The sequence below is a fragment of the Patagioenas fasciata genome, chromosome 18 (assembly GCF_037038585.1).
Source record: "Patagioenas fasciata isolate bPatFas1 chromosome 18, bPatFas1.hap1, whole genome shotgun sequence".
Lineage (NCBI taxonomy): Eukaryota > Metazoa > Chordata > Aves > Columbiformes > Columbidae > Patagioenas > Patagioenas fasciata.
In genome coordinates, this window is record NC_092537.1 from 11,777,392 (window position 1) to 11,795,176 (window position 17,785).

The 17,785-nt window shown below is 49.3% G+C and overlaps 1 protein-coding gene across 1 annotated transcript in view; it reads right to left on the bottom strand.

Annotated features, from left to right (window-relative positions):
• The window catches only part of LOC136109609 (dynein axonemal heavy chain 9-like), a 181,334-nt gene extending 164,419 nt beyond the window's left edge, over positions 1 to 16,915 (bottom strand). The window contains exons 1-10 of the mRNA XM_065852415.2: positions 16,807 to 16,915; positions 14,911 to 14,979; positions 13,837 to 13,963; positions 11,692 to 11,947; positions 9,610 to 9,851; positions 6,722 to 6,857; positions 5,491 to 5,687; positions 4,972 to 5,396; positions 2,755 to 2,977; positions 321 to 487 (exon numbers count right to left, since the gene is read on the bottom strand). Coding sequence (XP_065708487.2) covers positions 321 to 487; positions 2,755 to 2,977; positions 4,972 to 5,396; positions 5,491 to 5,687; positions 6,722 to 6,857; positions 9,610 to 9,851; positions 11,692 to 11,947; positions 13,837 to 13,963; positions 14,911 to 14,979; positions 16,807 to 16,898 — 1,934 coding nt within the window. The 5' untranslated portion in view covers positions 16,899 to 16,915. The remainder of the gene's footprint in view (positions 1 to 320; positions 488 to 2,754; positions 2,978 to 4,971; positions 5,397 to 5,490; positions 5,688 to 6,721; positions 6,858 to 9,609; positions 9,852 to 11,691; positions 11,948 to 13,836; positions 13,964 to 14,910; positions 14,980 to 16,806) is intronic.
• Between the last annotated feature and the right edge of the window lie 870 nt (positions 16,916 to 17,785).

Here is a 17,785-nt window from a genome sequence, read left to right on the forward strand (position 1 = left end):
TAAAGAAAACATAAAACAAATGGTGCCTCTGAGACACAAAGCAGACATGATACGTCTATAGTACCCATTGATGGTGCAGCCACATGGCACTGCTGACAACCCCTTAAAGCAATATTGTGCACTCAGCATCCAGATTGAATCTCTTGCTAACACCTTACAGTGTTTGCAGGGACAAAACACCCAGGGCATAACAGATACAACACCGTGAGCAGGCAGGAAATGTATGCAAGGGTTCGAGAACACATCCTCAGGACACTCCGAGATGATCCCATGAAGCTTTTCTTCCTCAGGGCTTCTCTGATGTTGTAACTTCACTGTACCTGAATGGTGCTTCTTTCCGAAATCGCTCTCTGAATCTGTGTTGCTCAACATCAAACGCCGCACAGCTCTTGCGCACAACTGTCATTTCGTTCGCCTGCAGAGGAGCCACATGCTGCTTCACAGCTATCGCCAGCTTCTTTATATTGTTCCATTTTTCTGGCAGCTCCTGCAAGCAAAATTTAAATGACGGTAGGCAGTATTTGCTATTTGATATAAGATGTGACTGATCTGTTTATGGACAATCACAGAACAGGAAAAGCAACAGATTCCATGCCTAAAACTGCAAGGAAGTTTTGTTGTGATGCAAAAGCTAAACACAATTTGGGATAAAACTTATCAGTTATCCACAATTTTGAAGGCGAATGAAGACTGAGACTTTAAAACTGACTGCTCTGATTGCAAAAACATGTTAAATAACTTCAGAAGAAGGGTCCCAGACCAGATCCTGGGCTCCCAGGATGGCTCAGTGGTTGAGAGAGCACAGTTCTCCTGACACCGAGCCCAGCGGGACCCAGAGCTGGCTGGAGGCAGGAGGGTGGGCTGAGGATGCAAGTTCATCAGATCGTCCGGCTTCCCAGAGCTAATCAAGAAACAGAGCCTGGGAAATTTCCAGCCAGCTCTTAGAGTAGAAGATATTATGCCAGAAGGACTTCTACGGAGCTTTCTGGGGCAAATCCCTCCAGCCTGCCTGTATAATATTAGTACTAAATAAGACAGTTTCTTTCTCAGGACTGCATCCAAGCTGTTGGTGCACAGCACTGCTAACAATCCACCCTTTGCACCTGGGATTTTATTTAGAAAGAGATTTGATTTCTTCTCTTCTCACTAGACTTCTCGAGCCAAATCCTCACCCCAGACAGTGACACCAGCCAGGGCTCTGCTGTCCTCAAGTCCCACAGCTTTGCTCTCCCACTTCCCCAGGTACTGTGCCAGCCTACAGGAAAGACTTTGGGCTTCTTTTCATCCCAGTGCACATAGTTGAGAAGACTAATGGAGATGCACCAACACTATGCAAAGAAGCGAAATAACCTGGAGGCAGCAGAGGCGGCCAGAGCAGGGCCAGTCCCTCCTGAGGGGTCTCTTTCTGGCACTTCATGTTCCAGTCTCTGTAGAAATCACTATCCATGACCATAGCAGGGCACACATGGAGCTGCTTCCTTGTCCTTCTCATACAAACTATCAGCTCCAGCCCATCCATCTTCATGGCCATGGAGGGAGCGGTACCTGGAGGAACTTACTTTGGTTTTCCTACTGTGTACAGCAGTGAATGAATTATTCAACTATGTGTTGCTGTCACTTGCCAGAAAGAACGAAACTGTTTTGTTATCTCCTACATCTGAATGGCTGCCCTGCATACCTCATTTCTTCTGTCAGAAAAATAAATCAGTTGTTCAAATCTACACGCACAAACAGGCACCAAGCAAGCAGCTCTCGGGCAGAGGAATCAGCAGAGCCGGGTTCCCCATAGCACCATTTTTTATGCTGGACTGAAGCTGCTGTAGCAGCCAAAACATTCATTTAATGCAGCTCTTCTGTTTTTCAGGGTGTCTGTAGGAATCCAGTTATCTTTAGGACCCTTACCCGTGTCAGATTTGGTGATACAACCACCCGTGGATCACGGCTGCACCAGCAGAAAACTGGGGGATTGCTAAACCCCGCTCAGGTCCCATCCAAGCCTGCAGCAGAGGGAGGAACTTCTCCCCAAAAAGCTCTGCCATAAACCTGGTGTCCTACACAGAGCCCTCTGCACACAACGCCCCGTGACTAAGGGGTATCCATCAGCATGCAGCCACACGCTCCTCCACCGTAACATGGTGACTGCTGCCAGTTCCCCAAGGCTGGCTGGGCATCCCACAGGCTTTTCCAACCTTCACCTCATGGTCCCCCGTCCAGAAATGAGAAGAATTCCCCAAAGAAAAATCGATTCATCAGGGCCAGATGTGGAAAGGTGCTGAAATACTTTCATAACGTGCTCCCAGTGATGTTCTTCGGGTCAAGCAGATTGGGTGTTATAGACCTAGTGGAGGACTGAAGTCCTATGAGAAGGCGACTCCTCTGCCAACATTATCCTTCCCATCTCCACAGTTGCCAAGAACTGGCTTATTTAAAAATAATTATAATTCAAACTAATTAACAGATGTATTTGAAAATGCATTAATTTTTTTCAAAAGTAATCGCTGAGAGTTGGAGCAGGCAATTCTATGTTTTTCATACATAACAAAAGGCTTAATCTCTGCTTTAAAAGAAAAATCTCAATATAACTCCAAAATTTAGAGCTATTAAGGCACATCCCACAATAGTAAAATACTATCCACTGAGGCCCTCTAATGACAGGGAGTGGGGCTTTAAATATTCCTGCAATGCTCTTAAGCTCATACTCTTTGACGCTGGCTACTTGGCAAACCGCCGTGTCCACCGCAGCTTTTCACCCACCTCCAGTTGCTTATAGACTTCCTCCGGCAGCTCTTGCTCATACGTCTTCAGCAGTTCGACGGTTTGCTTCAGGGGCTCGAACATGGCATCGGTGACACTGTGCCTTTCCTTAACGGCCAGGAGATGCCCCATGATCTCCACCAAACCATCATAATCGCCTTTTTCAACCTTTTTGCTCAAACCTTTGTCAGCAGTTTTTATGAACTCGTCCAGGTCAGACAAGCTGTAGAACACAAAACAGGAAAGCACCAAATGAGGGCAGTTCCTACCGGAATCATCCAGGCAGCTGGACTGGCACAGAGAGGGAAAGGCCTGGCTAACTCTGCCCATCACATGGCAACATGCTGAGGGCATCAGAACCACAGTTCATGCTCATAGGGATCCATAGATGTGGTACAGCTTCCTGTGAGGAACGGATAAATGAGTTGGGACTTCCCAGGTTGGAGAAAAGGCATTTGAGAAGCACAAGTCTTATGAGGAGAAGCTGAGGGAGCTGGGGCTGTTCAGCCTGGAGAACAGGAGGTGAGGGGAGACCTGATCTCTGCAACTGTCTGAAAGGAGGTTGGAGCATGGAGGGGGTTGGTCTCTTCTCTCAGGTAGCAAGTGATGAGATAAAATGGCCTCAAATTTCTCCAGGGGAGGTTCAGATTGGGTATTAGGAAAAAAATTATTCACAGAAATGGCTGTCGGGCCTTGGAACAGGCTGCCCTGGGCAGTGGTGGAGTCACCATCCCTGGAGGGGTTGGATAGACATATAGATGAGGTTCTCAGGGACATGGGGTAGTGCCAGAGTTAGGTTATGGTTGGACTCTGTGATCTTGATGGTCTCTTCCAACCAAACAGATTCTATGACTCTATCCTATGATTCTATAAGGGAGACCTGTGAGCTCGGGTCTGTGGTCTGAAGAGAGTGAATTTGAAAGGACAGTTTTCATGTCATCTCTTCCAATACAAGAATTCGACAAATGAACCTGGCAGGTTGTAAAGCTACAACAAACAGGGATTCTTCTTCACACGCTGCCTTATTTCACAGGGTAAGTCTCTGCTGCAGAAGGATGCAGATGTTAAAAATTCACAGCGGTTCAGAAAAGCAACCGAACATTTGTGGGAGAAAAAAAAATCCATCCAGGTCTTTAGATACAAAGGTACAACCCATGACTCTCAAAGTCCTCAGGTATGAATGGTTAGAGACAAGGAGACTATTTGGGGGAAGTTTCCCTACGTGCTTCTTGATCTCACCAGCTGCTGGACACTGTTAGCAGAGCTTGATGGGCTCCTGGATCTTTGGTCCTTTCCATTCTTCCCTTCTCAAAACGCTTACTTTTGAAGTGCCCGCTTAAATTCTGTGGATGCTGCTGGACCAAAACATAGCCCTAAACACTTCACCTATTAAAGACTAAACTGCTGAGTCAGGAGCTCTTAATAAGAACTCCTAAATGCCTGTTCTAACCTATGCAAAAACCTCTTTGCACGGGAATTATCATGCTGAAAAGAACACAAGAGATCACAGCAGCCACCACACGCAGCAGCCTTCACTAGTACATATGTCTGTAAATATTTCTTCGTAAGCATCCAAGCCCTGTGGCATCCTTCAGCTGCTACTACTCAAATAAATCACCTAACACATCATCCTGCAGAGACCAGGCGGCTGAGCAGCTATTCAGAGCAGGGAACACATGTTAATTCAAAACTTACATCCAAAGCTCCTCCTTTTTGTAACCTTGAAACTGCCTCCCCATGACTGCTCATGCCAGGCAACCCAAATTACTTTTTTTACAAAGAGTGCACTCAAAAGAGCACTGCATTTAGAAACGGAGCAAGTATCTCATGGCATTAATGCAGCTTTACTGATGGCAAATTCAACAAAATAAGCATAGAGCCCTAGAAGAGATTAGATTAGTTGGACCAGGATGAACAGACAAACAGACATCCTGTCCAACACCACACAGTAGGTCGTAGGAGCATCAGCTCGCAGGATGTCGATGGTACCGAGTTCGTGGAACTGTTTGCACTTTACACACTCAGCTGGACCAGCTGCTCCCAGCAGAGACGAGGGGATGAAAGTTAGCAGAGATGCGATGGAGCTGGCAGGGGGTGTGTGCCCCCTCCTCTTGCTCCTGTATTAGCCTTTTGCTTATCAGTGTGAAATGATAAAGCCCAGCCAACACAAGAGAAACCCACTTTGGTTCTGGGAAGAAGAGGTAGAACGGTTCCTACCTGTGCATGACGTGGTCCATGAGATGCTGCTTGAACACCAAGCTCCACCGTTTAATCACATTCAGCAGAGATGCTTTGAAAGGCCGAGCATCAACTTTCATCCAACTCTGGAAAATGCTGATGGGCTCGATGCGATTCACCTCCTCATAGATCTTCTCGTAGGAGTCAATCTGCTCTCGGAACTGCTGCAGCGTGGGAGGTGACTCAGGGACCCCGTTCTCTGCATGGGCCTCGATTTCTGCCGCAGTGAGGATGTGCCCGTAGAGGAGGAACTGGCGGAAGAACTCCTTTCTGTCCTCCCCGTACAGGTAGGAGTAGTGGTCGAAGGCACTGCGGTAATCACAGCAGGCCGCCATCACGGCCTGCACACGCCCCATCAGCTCATGGCGCATGTCGGCCAGGTCAGCCATGTCCTCCATGTCAGCCTGGAGAGAAGAGGAGAGGAGCTCGCAGTGATGCGGGGGCAGCGTGGCACCTCCTCACTGCCACACAGCGTGAGGGAGCTCCACAGCCACGGACCTGGTAGTGGAGGAAGCCGCTGTGCTCAGCCAGCCTGGGCACCAGCGATGAGATCCGGTAGATGTCGTTGAGAAGACCTTCCACCATGTCGTAGAAGCCATCGTTTGTGCCAGGGTCCAAGGAGGGTTGAAATATCAAATCTGGGATCACCAAATCCAGCTGCACCTCAAACAGGGGAGCAAGCCCTGCCTTGGAATCTGGTAGGGAAGAACAGAGGTGCCAGGTTGTTTTTGAAGGGGAGAAAAGTGATCTAGAGCCACCACTAACATCCCACCACAAGACACACACATGCCCCACAGGGACACCAGGCAGGTGGGACACCCACTCGCTGGGTCCAGTGACATTGTGTCTGCATACAACGCAGAGGGGAGGCTGCCAAACCAGCTGGTGTTCTGGTACCCACAGGAGATACTGGAGAACAGATGAGACACAAGTGATTTAAGGACCGGAAAAATGCTGTGGAGGGAAGCCTTAAAGAGACCAGGCTCTTCAGCTAATCAAAAGGGAGTCTGAGAGCTGAACAATTACAGCGCATAAGTACTTACAGAGGAGAAAAACAACAGGAACCAAGAGGCTCTTTAATTTAGTGGAGAAAGGCATGAAAAAATAAAACACCAACTGGTTTCACAAATGTGAAATTATGTGCTTGTTTTTAACAAGATGGTGAGGAACTGGATGCAATTCTCCAGCTCAGTGTGCCTCCACATCCAGGAGGGAAGCGTTCTGGAGATGTGCTTTAGCTGGACACAGCTGCTCTCAGCAGAGTGACCCTCCGTGGCAGCCTTAGGCAGGAGCTCTGGTTTGGTGACCCCTCTCCTCACTGGACTAATGCTCAGTGATGGAGGTTTTTCTTTCATGTCTTTCATCCACAGAACCAACTCTTGAGACTCTCCACAAACGAAAGGTTGTGTCACCTTGATGCTTTGTGCATGGGAGGTCAGGAGATGGCTGATGCCCAAGAACAGACTTGGGATGATGCCTCAATTTTGTCTGTTCACAAATCCCAGCAAATGGTGCACAGTCATCTCTGTCCCTTCCCTTGAGCAAGGCTTTGCTCCAGTGACCAGGGGACAGAGTTACCCTCTGAGTCTGGAGGCTCCTCCAGCACTTGCTGTAGACAGTGCAAGAGGCAGAGTAGAAAGAAGACCACAAGTCAAACCACAAAACAGAAACTTCCTTTTGGTGAGACTGAAGATGGTATCACGGCCAGAGCTGAGGAACCAGCAGTTACCTGTGTTTTCGAGGAGGTACTTGAGTGAGCACTCAATGGCAGTGAAGAATCCATCCAGAACTATCTCATCCACGTAATCCACATAGGCCTTCCAGATGTCAGATGCTGGGTCTGCAAGTAAGAGGCTCTGGTTTTCCTGGAAGAAAAAGACGACACTTTGAAATACAGCGGGGCTGAGTCTGTCCTACAAGAGCTGCCCACAGCTGAGGACTCATGGCAATGAGCACACAGGTACCAGCCCTGCGGGGGGTGAGAAACCAGACAGACGGATGTTGCTGCTGGTAGCATGGCCACAATTTTCTCCTTCTGTCAAGGGCTGCTTTGTCATCTGAAGCAACTCAAAATAATCACAAGGTAAAAATGGAGTGCATGAGAGACTTAGCAGCCCTGTAACCTTCTCCTCCCTCTTCTCTGAGGCCAAAGGGCTCAAGGGTGCTTTGCAGACCTGGGTCAAAGGCTCATCCCAATGCATGAAGCCTCAGTCCTTGTGGCCTGTATAATGTTACCTTGGGTGGATGAGTCCTTCCAAGTGGACTGCTTACACCTCTGCCCTACAAATGGTCATCTCGAAACAAGAGAACTTTAAAATTCAGAAAAGGGTTTTTAAATAAACCAAGTGAAAATAGTTAAAGATTGGGATCAGAAGACAAAGGGTTGGCTTACAGCCTCCCTTCTCAGCTTATTGCGTTCCCTACCTCCAGGCAAGTTCACAGTCAGGAAATTCACAGTTTTCTAGGCCACAGAATGGCCCCATCCTTCTTGCGTCTCCTCTTCCACACCCACAAGACCAGCCTGGGTATCCATCCCCTGCACCTCCCAGGCTCTGCCGTGATCCTGTTCCGGCCTTGCTATGCCCTCTGAGGGCTCTTTCTCCTAAGCCTGCCAGGGGCTCTCAACACAGGCACGGGCTCAAAAAAAACGTAAGGTCCAGCTTGCAGTCTGCTGCCAGGGGTTCAAAGCTGGCTGTATTTCATCTCTGGGGACACAGGAGAGGGTGCCATTCCCAGTGGCATGGCAGCTTGGCACACATGAGATCATAGAATCATTCTGGTTGGAAGAGACCCTCAAGATCATCGAGTCCAACCATAACCTAACTCCACCACTAACCCATGTCCCTAAGAACCCCATCTGTACATTTGTTAACACCTCCAGGGATGTGACTCCACCACTGCTCTGGGCAGCCTATTCCAAAGCTTCACAATCCTCTCTGTGAATTATTTTTTCCTAATATCCAATCTGAACTTTCCTTGGTGCAACTTGAGGCCACTTCCTCTCATCCTATCTCTTACTACTTGGGAGAAGAGACCAACCCCCTCCATGCTCCAACCTCCTTTCAGACAGTTGCAGAGAGCAAGAAGGTCTGGCCTCAGCCTCCTCAAGATAGAGTGGCATTGCCAATTGGGCTTGAGTCAACCCAGAGTTGCTGCTCCCCAACTTTACACATCAACGCTGAGTGATTAAACTGTTAACAGAGCAAGCCAGGGCTCTGGTGCCTTGCAGACTCACCTCCACATTTTGCTGACACAAGAGAAAGGGGAACTTCACAGGACTGAACACTATGGGAATGCCCATTTGAAAGCACCACCCCCTCTTCACCGTCCCATGCCCTTGTATTTGACAATGCCCCCTTGTCACTGGTGTTCTACTGAACCTTTACTCCAGAGGCCTCATCCTGGTGCAAAAGGGCAATGCAAGCCAGCATCTCACTGTCCTGCCTGTGCTTGTGGGTGCACGTACCCAAACTCTCTGTGCTCTTCTCTCAGCAGCCTCAAGACTCACCTGCTCAAAAGAAGACCTGAACACCCAAGGGAAACACAGCAGACCAGCTCTTGGCCCCTTTGCTGCTGTTCCTCCAGGTTTGACCAGCACAGCAGGACAGAGGCATGGGGACATCCTATTTTGGGCCACGGTGCCTTTCCCTCCCCAGGACCTTCATGCTGCTTTGCAGTTGGTCCTGCCCTGTGAGCCACCAGAGCAGCGGTGCCAGCCCTTCTGCCTTGGCCACAGCCCCATGTTCTCTCCGGTCAATTTAGGAAGTGTTCCCATCTTTTGGGTGTAGCTGGAGGTGGTTGAGCCTGTCACAGCTGTAGCAGCAGGACAACGTGGGCATAGTAAAATCCTCGCCGTGGGTTCAGAGGGTACAGAAGTGGGTCAGAAGCCCAAGTCTGAGTGCAGACAGTGAAGTAAGGTGAGCAACAAGGGCTCAGTGTCCCAGAGAGGGTCAGCCCAGTCTCTCCAGAGTCCAAGGCCAGATGGTGACCCTCAGGAGTGGGTTGGATCTAAAATCCATCTGCCTTCCAGCCAAGGTGCTGTCCCTGACACGCTAAAACCTCTGGGCAGGTGAGGCGCAGAGATTTGGGTTTTCTCCTGCTCTGCAAAGAGGACTCTCAGCTCTGGCAAAGCCACTGGAAAAAACCCAGGGTTCAGACAGCAGCTTTTTTCTTGTTACTCAGCTTCTCCCTGGACTGACAGCGTCACCTCCTGCTCCCACAGAGGAACAACAAGCCTAAAGCAGAAAGGTCAGCCACAGCCAGCTGCCTCTCCATTTTAAGGTGAATATTTCGGAGGAGTTTTTCCTCTGAGCAGGATCCCAAAGCCTGATGCACGACTCCCCTCTAGTGGCTTCACAAGAACCAGGACTGGGAGCCAGACTGGGCTGCATCGGCTCCCACTCCTGCTCCAAACTCGGTGCCTGGTCAGCAGCCCCGCACACTCAGCTGTACCAGCTCACCCATCAAAGTATTCCTTAATCAACAACAGGTAAGTTTTTCAAATGAGTTAAGGGAGTTAATTTTAAGGTGAAGCAGCTCTGGACATTTTCACCAGAGCGGAGAGACACCCAGAGCCTATGAAGAGTCAACAAACCCCTGGAGAAGGTCCCCCCTCACCTTCACCAGCAGATGAATCCTCTGCCCTGACTCTCGGACAAGGCTGTAACGCCGTTCCAGGCGGTCCTGACAGTCCTCCAGGCTCAGCAGCGATTCTCTTTTACAATCTCTTCTCACAAATATGGGCGACGCCCACGATCCCACGATGGTCTGGATCTCCTCAACATTGTTTTTGGCTTTCTGTATCCTCTGCTCGAGGTCATGGACATCATCCATCACCATGGAGATGTGATCCCAGACACCTGGTAAAAAATGAGATGATTGACTACTTTTTTTCAGAGCTGCATGGCCAAGCTCTTGTGCACTCTCCATAAGACTTTTCCCCCACGGTTTCATGTATTTCTCACCCATCATTAACACAAGAGACTTACCACCTCTACCAAAAGAGTCACTTCTAGCTCCTTCCTACCCCAACAATCCATGGTACAGCTGCAGCCTCTGTTTTCTGCCAGGAGCACCAGCACCGTGGGGACGTCTGACACTTCCCCCTTTCCCGTACCCAGATTTAATCTGCTACCAGAGAGAGAACAAGGACAACAGGCTGAGTGTTCCTGCCACTGTCACTAGAGCAGGGACCCACAGCCCCACAAACACAGGCTGTGACAGTCCAAGGTACCAGCGAGGGCTGCATTTAGATTCAGGGAACTTCATCTGCAGGAAAGTCCCTTCATCTTTGTTGTGCAATGGAGAAAGAGTTTTTCAGCATGAGGAATTCTGCTTTGCAAGTTCCCAAGGGAGGACACTTGTTCCTGTTCATACCACAAGCCTGATGACAGAAATATATATTCCAACAGCGAGCAGTTTGCTTTCACCAAGAGGAAACAAATTGTCTTCCTCCATTCTGCTTTGCAGTTAAAACTGATCAAGCAAGAACACTGGTTAAATCATCCCAAAGTCACGGTGCACAAACCTCACCACTAACCACAGTATTTCATCTGGCTGGAAAGGATAACGAGGTGGCCCTGGCCCCCACCGGGAGAAGTCTGTCCCAAGCCAGATGGCTGGGCCAAGGGGTCCCAGTCCCTGCACAACTCAGGGAGAAAGCAGTGCCTTGGGGACACAGGGACATGACCACACAGTGGGTCACTTGGGCTGGCACAGGCAGGGAGCAGACTCTTCAACCCCAGCCTTGCCAGCTCTCACAAACCCCAATCTTGCCGTTTCCTCAGCATCACTGCTTACAGGGCAGCCTCTCTTCCCCAAAAGCCCAGAGGGAAGCTGAAGGGATCAGGATCCTGTCCCCAGCCCAAGCAGATCAAGGTAAGATGGGAAGGAGCAGGCAGGCTGGGGGCTGCCCTTTGTCTCCCCAGTGCTGGCTCTGCTGGAGAGTCCCCTGCCCTGCTGTGAACTGTCACTGGGAACCAGGTGATGGAGGCTGGGGACATGGGAGGAATCTGATGAGACCCAAGTGAGCAGGTTAACCATGAGCAATGTGCCCTGTGGCCAAGAAGGTTGATGGTACCTGAGCTGCGTGAGTAGGAGTGTGGCCAGCAGGTCGAGGGAGGTGAATCCTCCCCCTCTGCTCTGCACTCGTGAGGCCCCATCTGAGTGGTGTGTCCAGTTCTGGGCACCCCAGTTTAAGAAGGACAAGGAATTACTGGGGAGAGCCCAGCGGTGGCTACCAAGATGCTGAGGGGTCTAGAGCATTTTTCTTCTGAGGAAAGGCTGAGAGAGCTGGGGCTGTTGAGCTGGAGAAGAGAAGCTGAGAGGGATCTGATCAATGGGATCAATATCTCAGGGTGGCTGTCAGAGGATGGACCAGACTCTGTTCAGTGGTGCCCAGCACCAGGGTGAGGGGCAACGGGTACAGACTGAAACACAGGAGGCTCCATCTGAACATGAGCAGAAACTTGTTTGCTGGGAGGTGCCAGAGCCTGGCCCAGGCTGCCCAGAGCGGGTGTGGAGTCTCCTTCTCTGAGACATTGAAACCCGCCTGGACCCACCTGTGTGATCTGCTCTGTGACCCTGCGTGAGCAGGGGGGTTGGACTGGGAGATCTCCAGAGGTCTCTTCAGCCCTCACCAGTCTGGGATTCTGTGAAATCCTGTATGGCCTCTTTTGCCCTAACACAGAGCTAGCTCACCCTCCATCTTCCAGTTGAGTGTTTCTTCTGCCTTCTTCAGCTTCAAGTTAATATCCCACAGCTGCTCCTGTATGAGAGGGTATTCGACCTCCAGGACTGTCTTCAGGACCTTGTTGTATCTGTTCACCATCAGCTCCAAGTTGGCCGCCAGCTGCCGGTATGACTCCTTGGAGGAATAGATTTCTGCTGCCGTGGGTGGGATGGCTCCCAGCCGGCTGCCAGACAGGTAGCTCACCTCCCTCAGCACCGACACCAGCTGCAGAAACAAGGCAGAGAGCTGAATGTGAGACAATCCTCCCCATTCACCTGGTAGACACCCTCCCGTCAATTCTGGGGATCTTAGGGGGTTCCTGCTGTTTTATTCACAAAGCAGCACGCTCTGAGAAGGGCCTGGACACCTCCTAGTCCAGACCATCTCCCTCCCATTGATCTTTGCCTCTGATTTGCTTCCCAATCAAAGACATATAGCTCTGTTAACTACCCAGCCAGCAAACCCTGTGCAGCCTCTAAAAGCCACGATGATCTCTGGTCTTCTCAGCTATCCTCATCAATACAGTCTTTCAGCAATACTGTGCCTGCAGGAGGAGGCACAACCAAAAGCATCTTTGAGTTGTGATGGAACGGGATTGAGTGGGTTATCAAACTATAAACCCAAGTAGAAGTGAGTCCCTGCAACAAATGGAGCAGCAAGGTCTTCCAACGCAATATATCACTTCTAAGACAAAAAAAAAAAAATCTTTGCTCAGTTTAGTGGCTTGTGAGAGGGAAAATGCTCCTGAAACTGCACATGTTGGCTGGGTGACAGAAATTCAGTATATTGTATGGGCAATGGCAGGGGTGAGGAGTATCTACAATACTAAAGTGACTATGTCCACAATGACAAGAAGAGGAAAGAAAGACGGAGCGCAGAAGGGTGAAGGGAGCAGTCTGAGGAGGTGGATGGAAGAGGATGGGATGGGAGGAAGGGAAAAGCAGGGGATTGAGGGAGCAGGAGGCCAAGTGAGATAGAACCAAACTCCCCTCCCTTTTATGCACTGGAAGGTCTGAGACATCCCCACCATGGTGTCAAGGATGTCTTACCCTCTTTCCCTCTCCTCCATGGAAGGTGAGCTCTGGAAGATTCTTTAATGTTGAAGGGTTGCAAATACATCCTCCCTTTAGGCAAAATGAGGTGCTCCTATCTGCTCTGAAGGGCATGAAGGGGCTGCTAAGCAGGCACCTGAGGACATGAGGCAGTCCTCGGTATGGAAAGCTGAGAGCAGCGCAGAAGCACTCAGAGACTGGAGCTGAGAACATGCTCAGCACGGCACAGGCTCCAAACCCTGGCACCAGGGTGAAGGGTGGAAAACATCCCCTGGGGCCATTTGCTTCCCACCTTAGCAAGGAGATTCCAAGGAGCTGGACAAATCCTTTGTCTGAGAGCCAAGCTGGAATGAGCTCTGGAACCTCAACACTTTTCTCTAACAGCAGCAAGTCCCAGGGAAAGGGGGAAGTGTTTGATGTTTTCCCAGGCCCCTGAGATTCAGCACCTCCGCAGCAAATGACATTTCGCATTTGAGAGGCCCCAGCTCTCATCAGGCCCCAGAACCTTTGAATCCACCTCTGCACTCTGCTGGCTTGGACCCTGCCTCTGCTTTGGGCAGGGGGATGGTCAGGCCTCCCTGTACTGGAGAGGGCAGCCCTAGGGAATAGAGACGTACTGGAAGCCTCCTGCACCACAATTAAGGAAATCCAACAGCCACAACACTGAAGTAACAAAACAAACCTTTCCTGGGATTTTTATACCCTTTCAGGAAGCTCAGATTTCAGGTAAACATAACACGAACCCACGTCTGTAGGATGATGCTCCTACGCTCCCCACACCAGCGTCAAACCAACCTGCTCTGGAGATGTTGACACCAGTTAACATCTGGCTACTCACAGACTTTCTGGCTTTAATTACAATCTGCACTGCTTAAACTGTAATCCTGATATTTTACCAGGAGACAGAGCCCACAAAGGGGATGGTTAATTCATGTCACCCATCACAGATGCTCCAGGGACCTCAGCAGAACAGATCTAGTAGCGATCCCACCAGACTTGCCATGCACGGTGGGGCACAGCTTGGAGACGTGCCCTCCAGCAGACACGAAAGCTAGTTCTTACCTGGGGATCAAAATTAACTGTGATCAGTTTGGTTTCTGGATCTCGCCGGATAAGCGGTTGAGTAAGGTTGTACTGTGATTTTTCAGAGACTGTCTGGGACCAGTCTGCATAGAGCTTCTCCTGATACCTGCCGGAAAACAAACAAACAAATTAAAACATCCACCACGTAGCTGCCAAGCCTGCACATCAAGACATATAACCAAATAAAAGCCAAGTCCACTTCTGAGGGCTGAAGAACATCAAGGAATATTTAAAACCCACCCACACCACCTCCATAAAGATCTTGGCTTCAAAGACAAACACCTGAAAACCAGTGACAGCATCAAGTCAGGAGAACAAAGATCCCCCAAGTACCATTCTTAGCAGAGGATTCAAATTTGGGGACAAACATTCAAAAGCTCAGAGCAATCAGTTCAGTTTTAGCATCAAACATTAAGATATTAAGTGAGGTGCAACGAATCCCACTCCCACTTGTGGAATACACACATTACAGCCACGGTAAGTACACTGTGAATGGGCACAAGTGGATTGAGACTTCTGGTCAGCTCAGGTTTTCTACCACAGCATCTCCTACATCCAAAAGAATCTCATTCCAACATTTCTGCTGGGCTGCACAGCCCCTGTCCCTCCCATGCAAACTTCTCATTTCAAGATATCACGGAAAGACTGTGGTGTGTAGCAAAGGATTCCTCCTCCTCTCTCATCACAAAATTCCTTCTGGCTTAGAAAGAGACATTCTCAGGCCCTGGGCTTGCAAATGTGCTCAAAGGTGGTTTAGAGAAGGAGAAGGAAATGGCCTCAAGTTGCACCAGGGGAGGTTCAGACTGGATATTAGGAAACATTTCTTCCCCAAAGGGCTGTCGGGCATTGGAACAGGCTGCGAGGGCAGTGGTGGAGTCATCATCCCTGGAGGGGTGGACAGACGTGGAGATGAGGTTCTCAGGGACACGGGGCAGTGCCAGGGTTGTGTTAATGGATGGACATGAGGGTCTCTTCCAACCAAAACAATTCTATGATTCTATAAGGTTTGGCTTTTTTTCATATAGTTACAGTCTTGCCTGAGCCACCACTTACCTGTCGAGCAGCTGGATCATTTCTTCATACTTCTCTATCACCCTTCTTCCTTCAGCAGAGTCCAAGCAGCTGGTGGCACAACAGACAAGCTCAGCGTTACATTTAGCCCTGTGAGGCTGCAGTCTCTATTTACCCCTTCCCAAAACCACCCACCACCTTGCAGGCAGAGCCTGGCTGGGGATCTTACATTCCACCCCCACCATATCGCCCAAAACCATTTCACTGCACAAAAGCTCTCCAAGCCCCAGTGCGCCCTTTTGCGGGTGTTTGCATGGCAACTGGCAAATGAGAACCACGTCCTGGGGGAAGAACAAGGGCCCAGAGCTGCTGGAGGAACACTGGTCTCCGTAACATACTCAATGCTCCGGTGTTTGCACAGAGCAGGGCAACCTCTGCTCACCAGCCACCACTTTCTGAGGTCAAAGAGGCACAGAAAGAAGCAGAGTGTGGCTCCCGGCAGATGAAGCTCTTGGCGGTGCCCAATTCATGCCCCTCAAACCGAAGAGCAAAGGTGTCCCAGAGTGCGGGAGGCAGAGCCCTGGCCACGCTGCCAGGGCTGTACAGCCCAGGGAACAGCAGGCCAGAGGAATTCTTATCATGCTGTCTTTTCCCCACTGTTTCATCTACAATATCCAAGTTTTCCTCAAGATGGTTGTTGATTTTGGAGGACATATTGACAAAACCTGAATTAACTTAACCAAAAGCTGGAAAAAAGGAGCGCCTGAGCAGTCACCGCTGGGCAAGTGCTGAGAAACCTGCTGGAAGTAAACAAGTCCTCTGAGCAAATCCAAGTAAATCCCAGCAAAACCACTTTTGTTTCTCCTTTTTAATCCTTTTTCCCTTTCAACAGCATCATGTCACCACCGTTGCAGAGCATGTTATTAACTACTCTAAACAGAGGACAGAAAATCAGTGTGAAATGCAGATCTGGGTCCTTCATGGTGGACAAAAATTTGCCATTTAGGTTCAAATCAGACATGATAACTTGGGCTCTGTGCTGGGAACAGCCCAAGAGTTTGTTTCATTGCACCAATGTCTTTGCTGCTGCAGAATAACTGTGCACTTAAAGACACTTAATGGCAAGATACAGTGAGAGAAGGTTACAAACATGGTACAGTGACGGTGAAGTTATTTTGGTCAAGTACATTAAAAAAGTGGATCCATTTACACAGAATCCTGACCAGCACACGTGAAGCCATTCCTGTGAGCTACCAGGTGCAGTCCCTAGAACATCCTCAGTTGTCATAAGTCCAACACTGCCTTGCTTACAGAGCTCTTAAATGTTGTCTCATGTGGTGCCAGCTGTGAGTATGAGGCCATACTTCCCCGACACCATCCGTTATAACAAGCATTTGGGTGATAAATATACCAGCATTGGTTTCTTTCCTTGATCTTGGGAGATGGCTCCTTTGTTTAACGCTGAGAAAGTTTTCTTCTGACCAACAAAATGCTCGTCTGCTCCCCAATATGCAAACCCAGCTCCATCGATCCATCTCAGCTGAGTCCAGCCCAGCACTTCTCTGCTATTCACAGTTTGGATGATGCCAGAACCAGGACTTGCAGCTGAGGAGGTCCTGGAGAACATGCTGAGTGGGATTGCAGCAGGAAAGGTTCTGATACCTCTTTCAATTGCAACCCAGGAACTATGTCTGAAAACTGAATAGCCCACTGTGCCTCTTAATCGCTTCAAAACAAATCCAGTTAATGAGTTTCTTAAAAAAAATAATGATCACAAGGAAGCTGAAAAGCACCAGTGAAACCACTTCACACCTCTTTGACTAAGAATTATTTCAGCTATAACCATGGGATAATGTTCACCACAGAAAGAAAATCAGATTGATTAGAGAGAAGATAGTAAGGTGGTCATAAAGCAACTTAGCTGGAACAGACACGCACAGATGTGGGATGTGCCTGAAGTGATCAAACGGCACCTGGATTCGCGCTCGCAGCTCCTGCGCCCAGCGCAGCGCTCCGGCCACCGGCGGCATGTTCTTGTGCACAGGGGGGGATCCTGGGGAGGGCACATTGGAACAGCATTTGACTGAACACTGCACTTGTAACCCCAAAGATGCAACAACAGAACCTCATCTGCAGAAAACTGCTCTGATTTCCCAGCTTCCTTCCTTAAATCCAACATCTGCCACACTGATGTAGGTCTGTGACCAAGGCGAGTGCCTCTGGATCTTGAATAAGGAGCTGAGATCGAACGAGAAGCCCAGACTATGTCCAAACCTGAGCTGATGTGAGGTGTCCCTTGCCTGGGACACATTCCCCGCCCCTCACAAACACTGACATAGGGATTTCTGACCAGGAGTTACTTCTGTCCGTCTTATCTAACAGCCACAGAACAATAACCCCAAATTCACAGCAAATGATTCTCTCCATGATTCTCTCCAGTCCAGGACTTGTCTCGTTCCAGTATGATCTTTCTGAGGCAAGTAAATAGGTTATTGTTCAAAATGACACACTTGAATCCTCATAATCTGATAGAAATCCACCCATTCCCCCCTGTGCCAACAGTCACGGGGAATAATAAACTTGGAAAAGGCTGATTAAACCCTTGGTTACAAAGTCCCACTCGCATACTTTGCATTTTAAGCATTGTAAGGGAAACACAATAAATTCATTCTGAGGAGCACATGAGTGGGTTTGCAGGTCCCATGGGGTGTTGGAGAGAAACCTCCTGTCACAGCCTCGCTGGGAGAAAAGCTCAGCATGTGTCTCCATTCCCAGTCACATATCATGCATACACATTTGAAAAAGGGTATTTTTACTCCTAACCAATTATTTGCTTTAATACTAAGAACAGAGCTTTCCCAGGCATTTCCATTGCCACTAGGAGCTACAGAGGCTGAAAACATCTGCAATTTGTAAA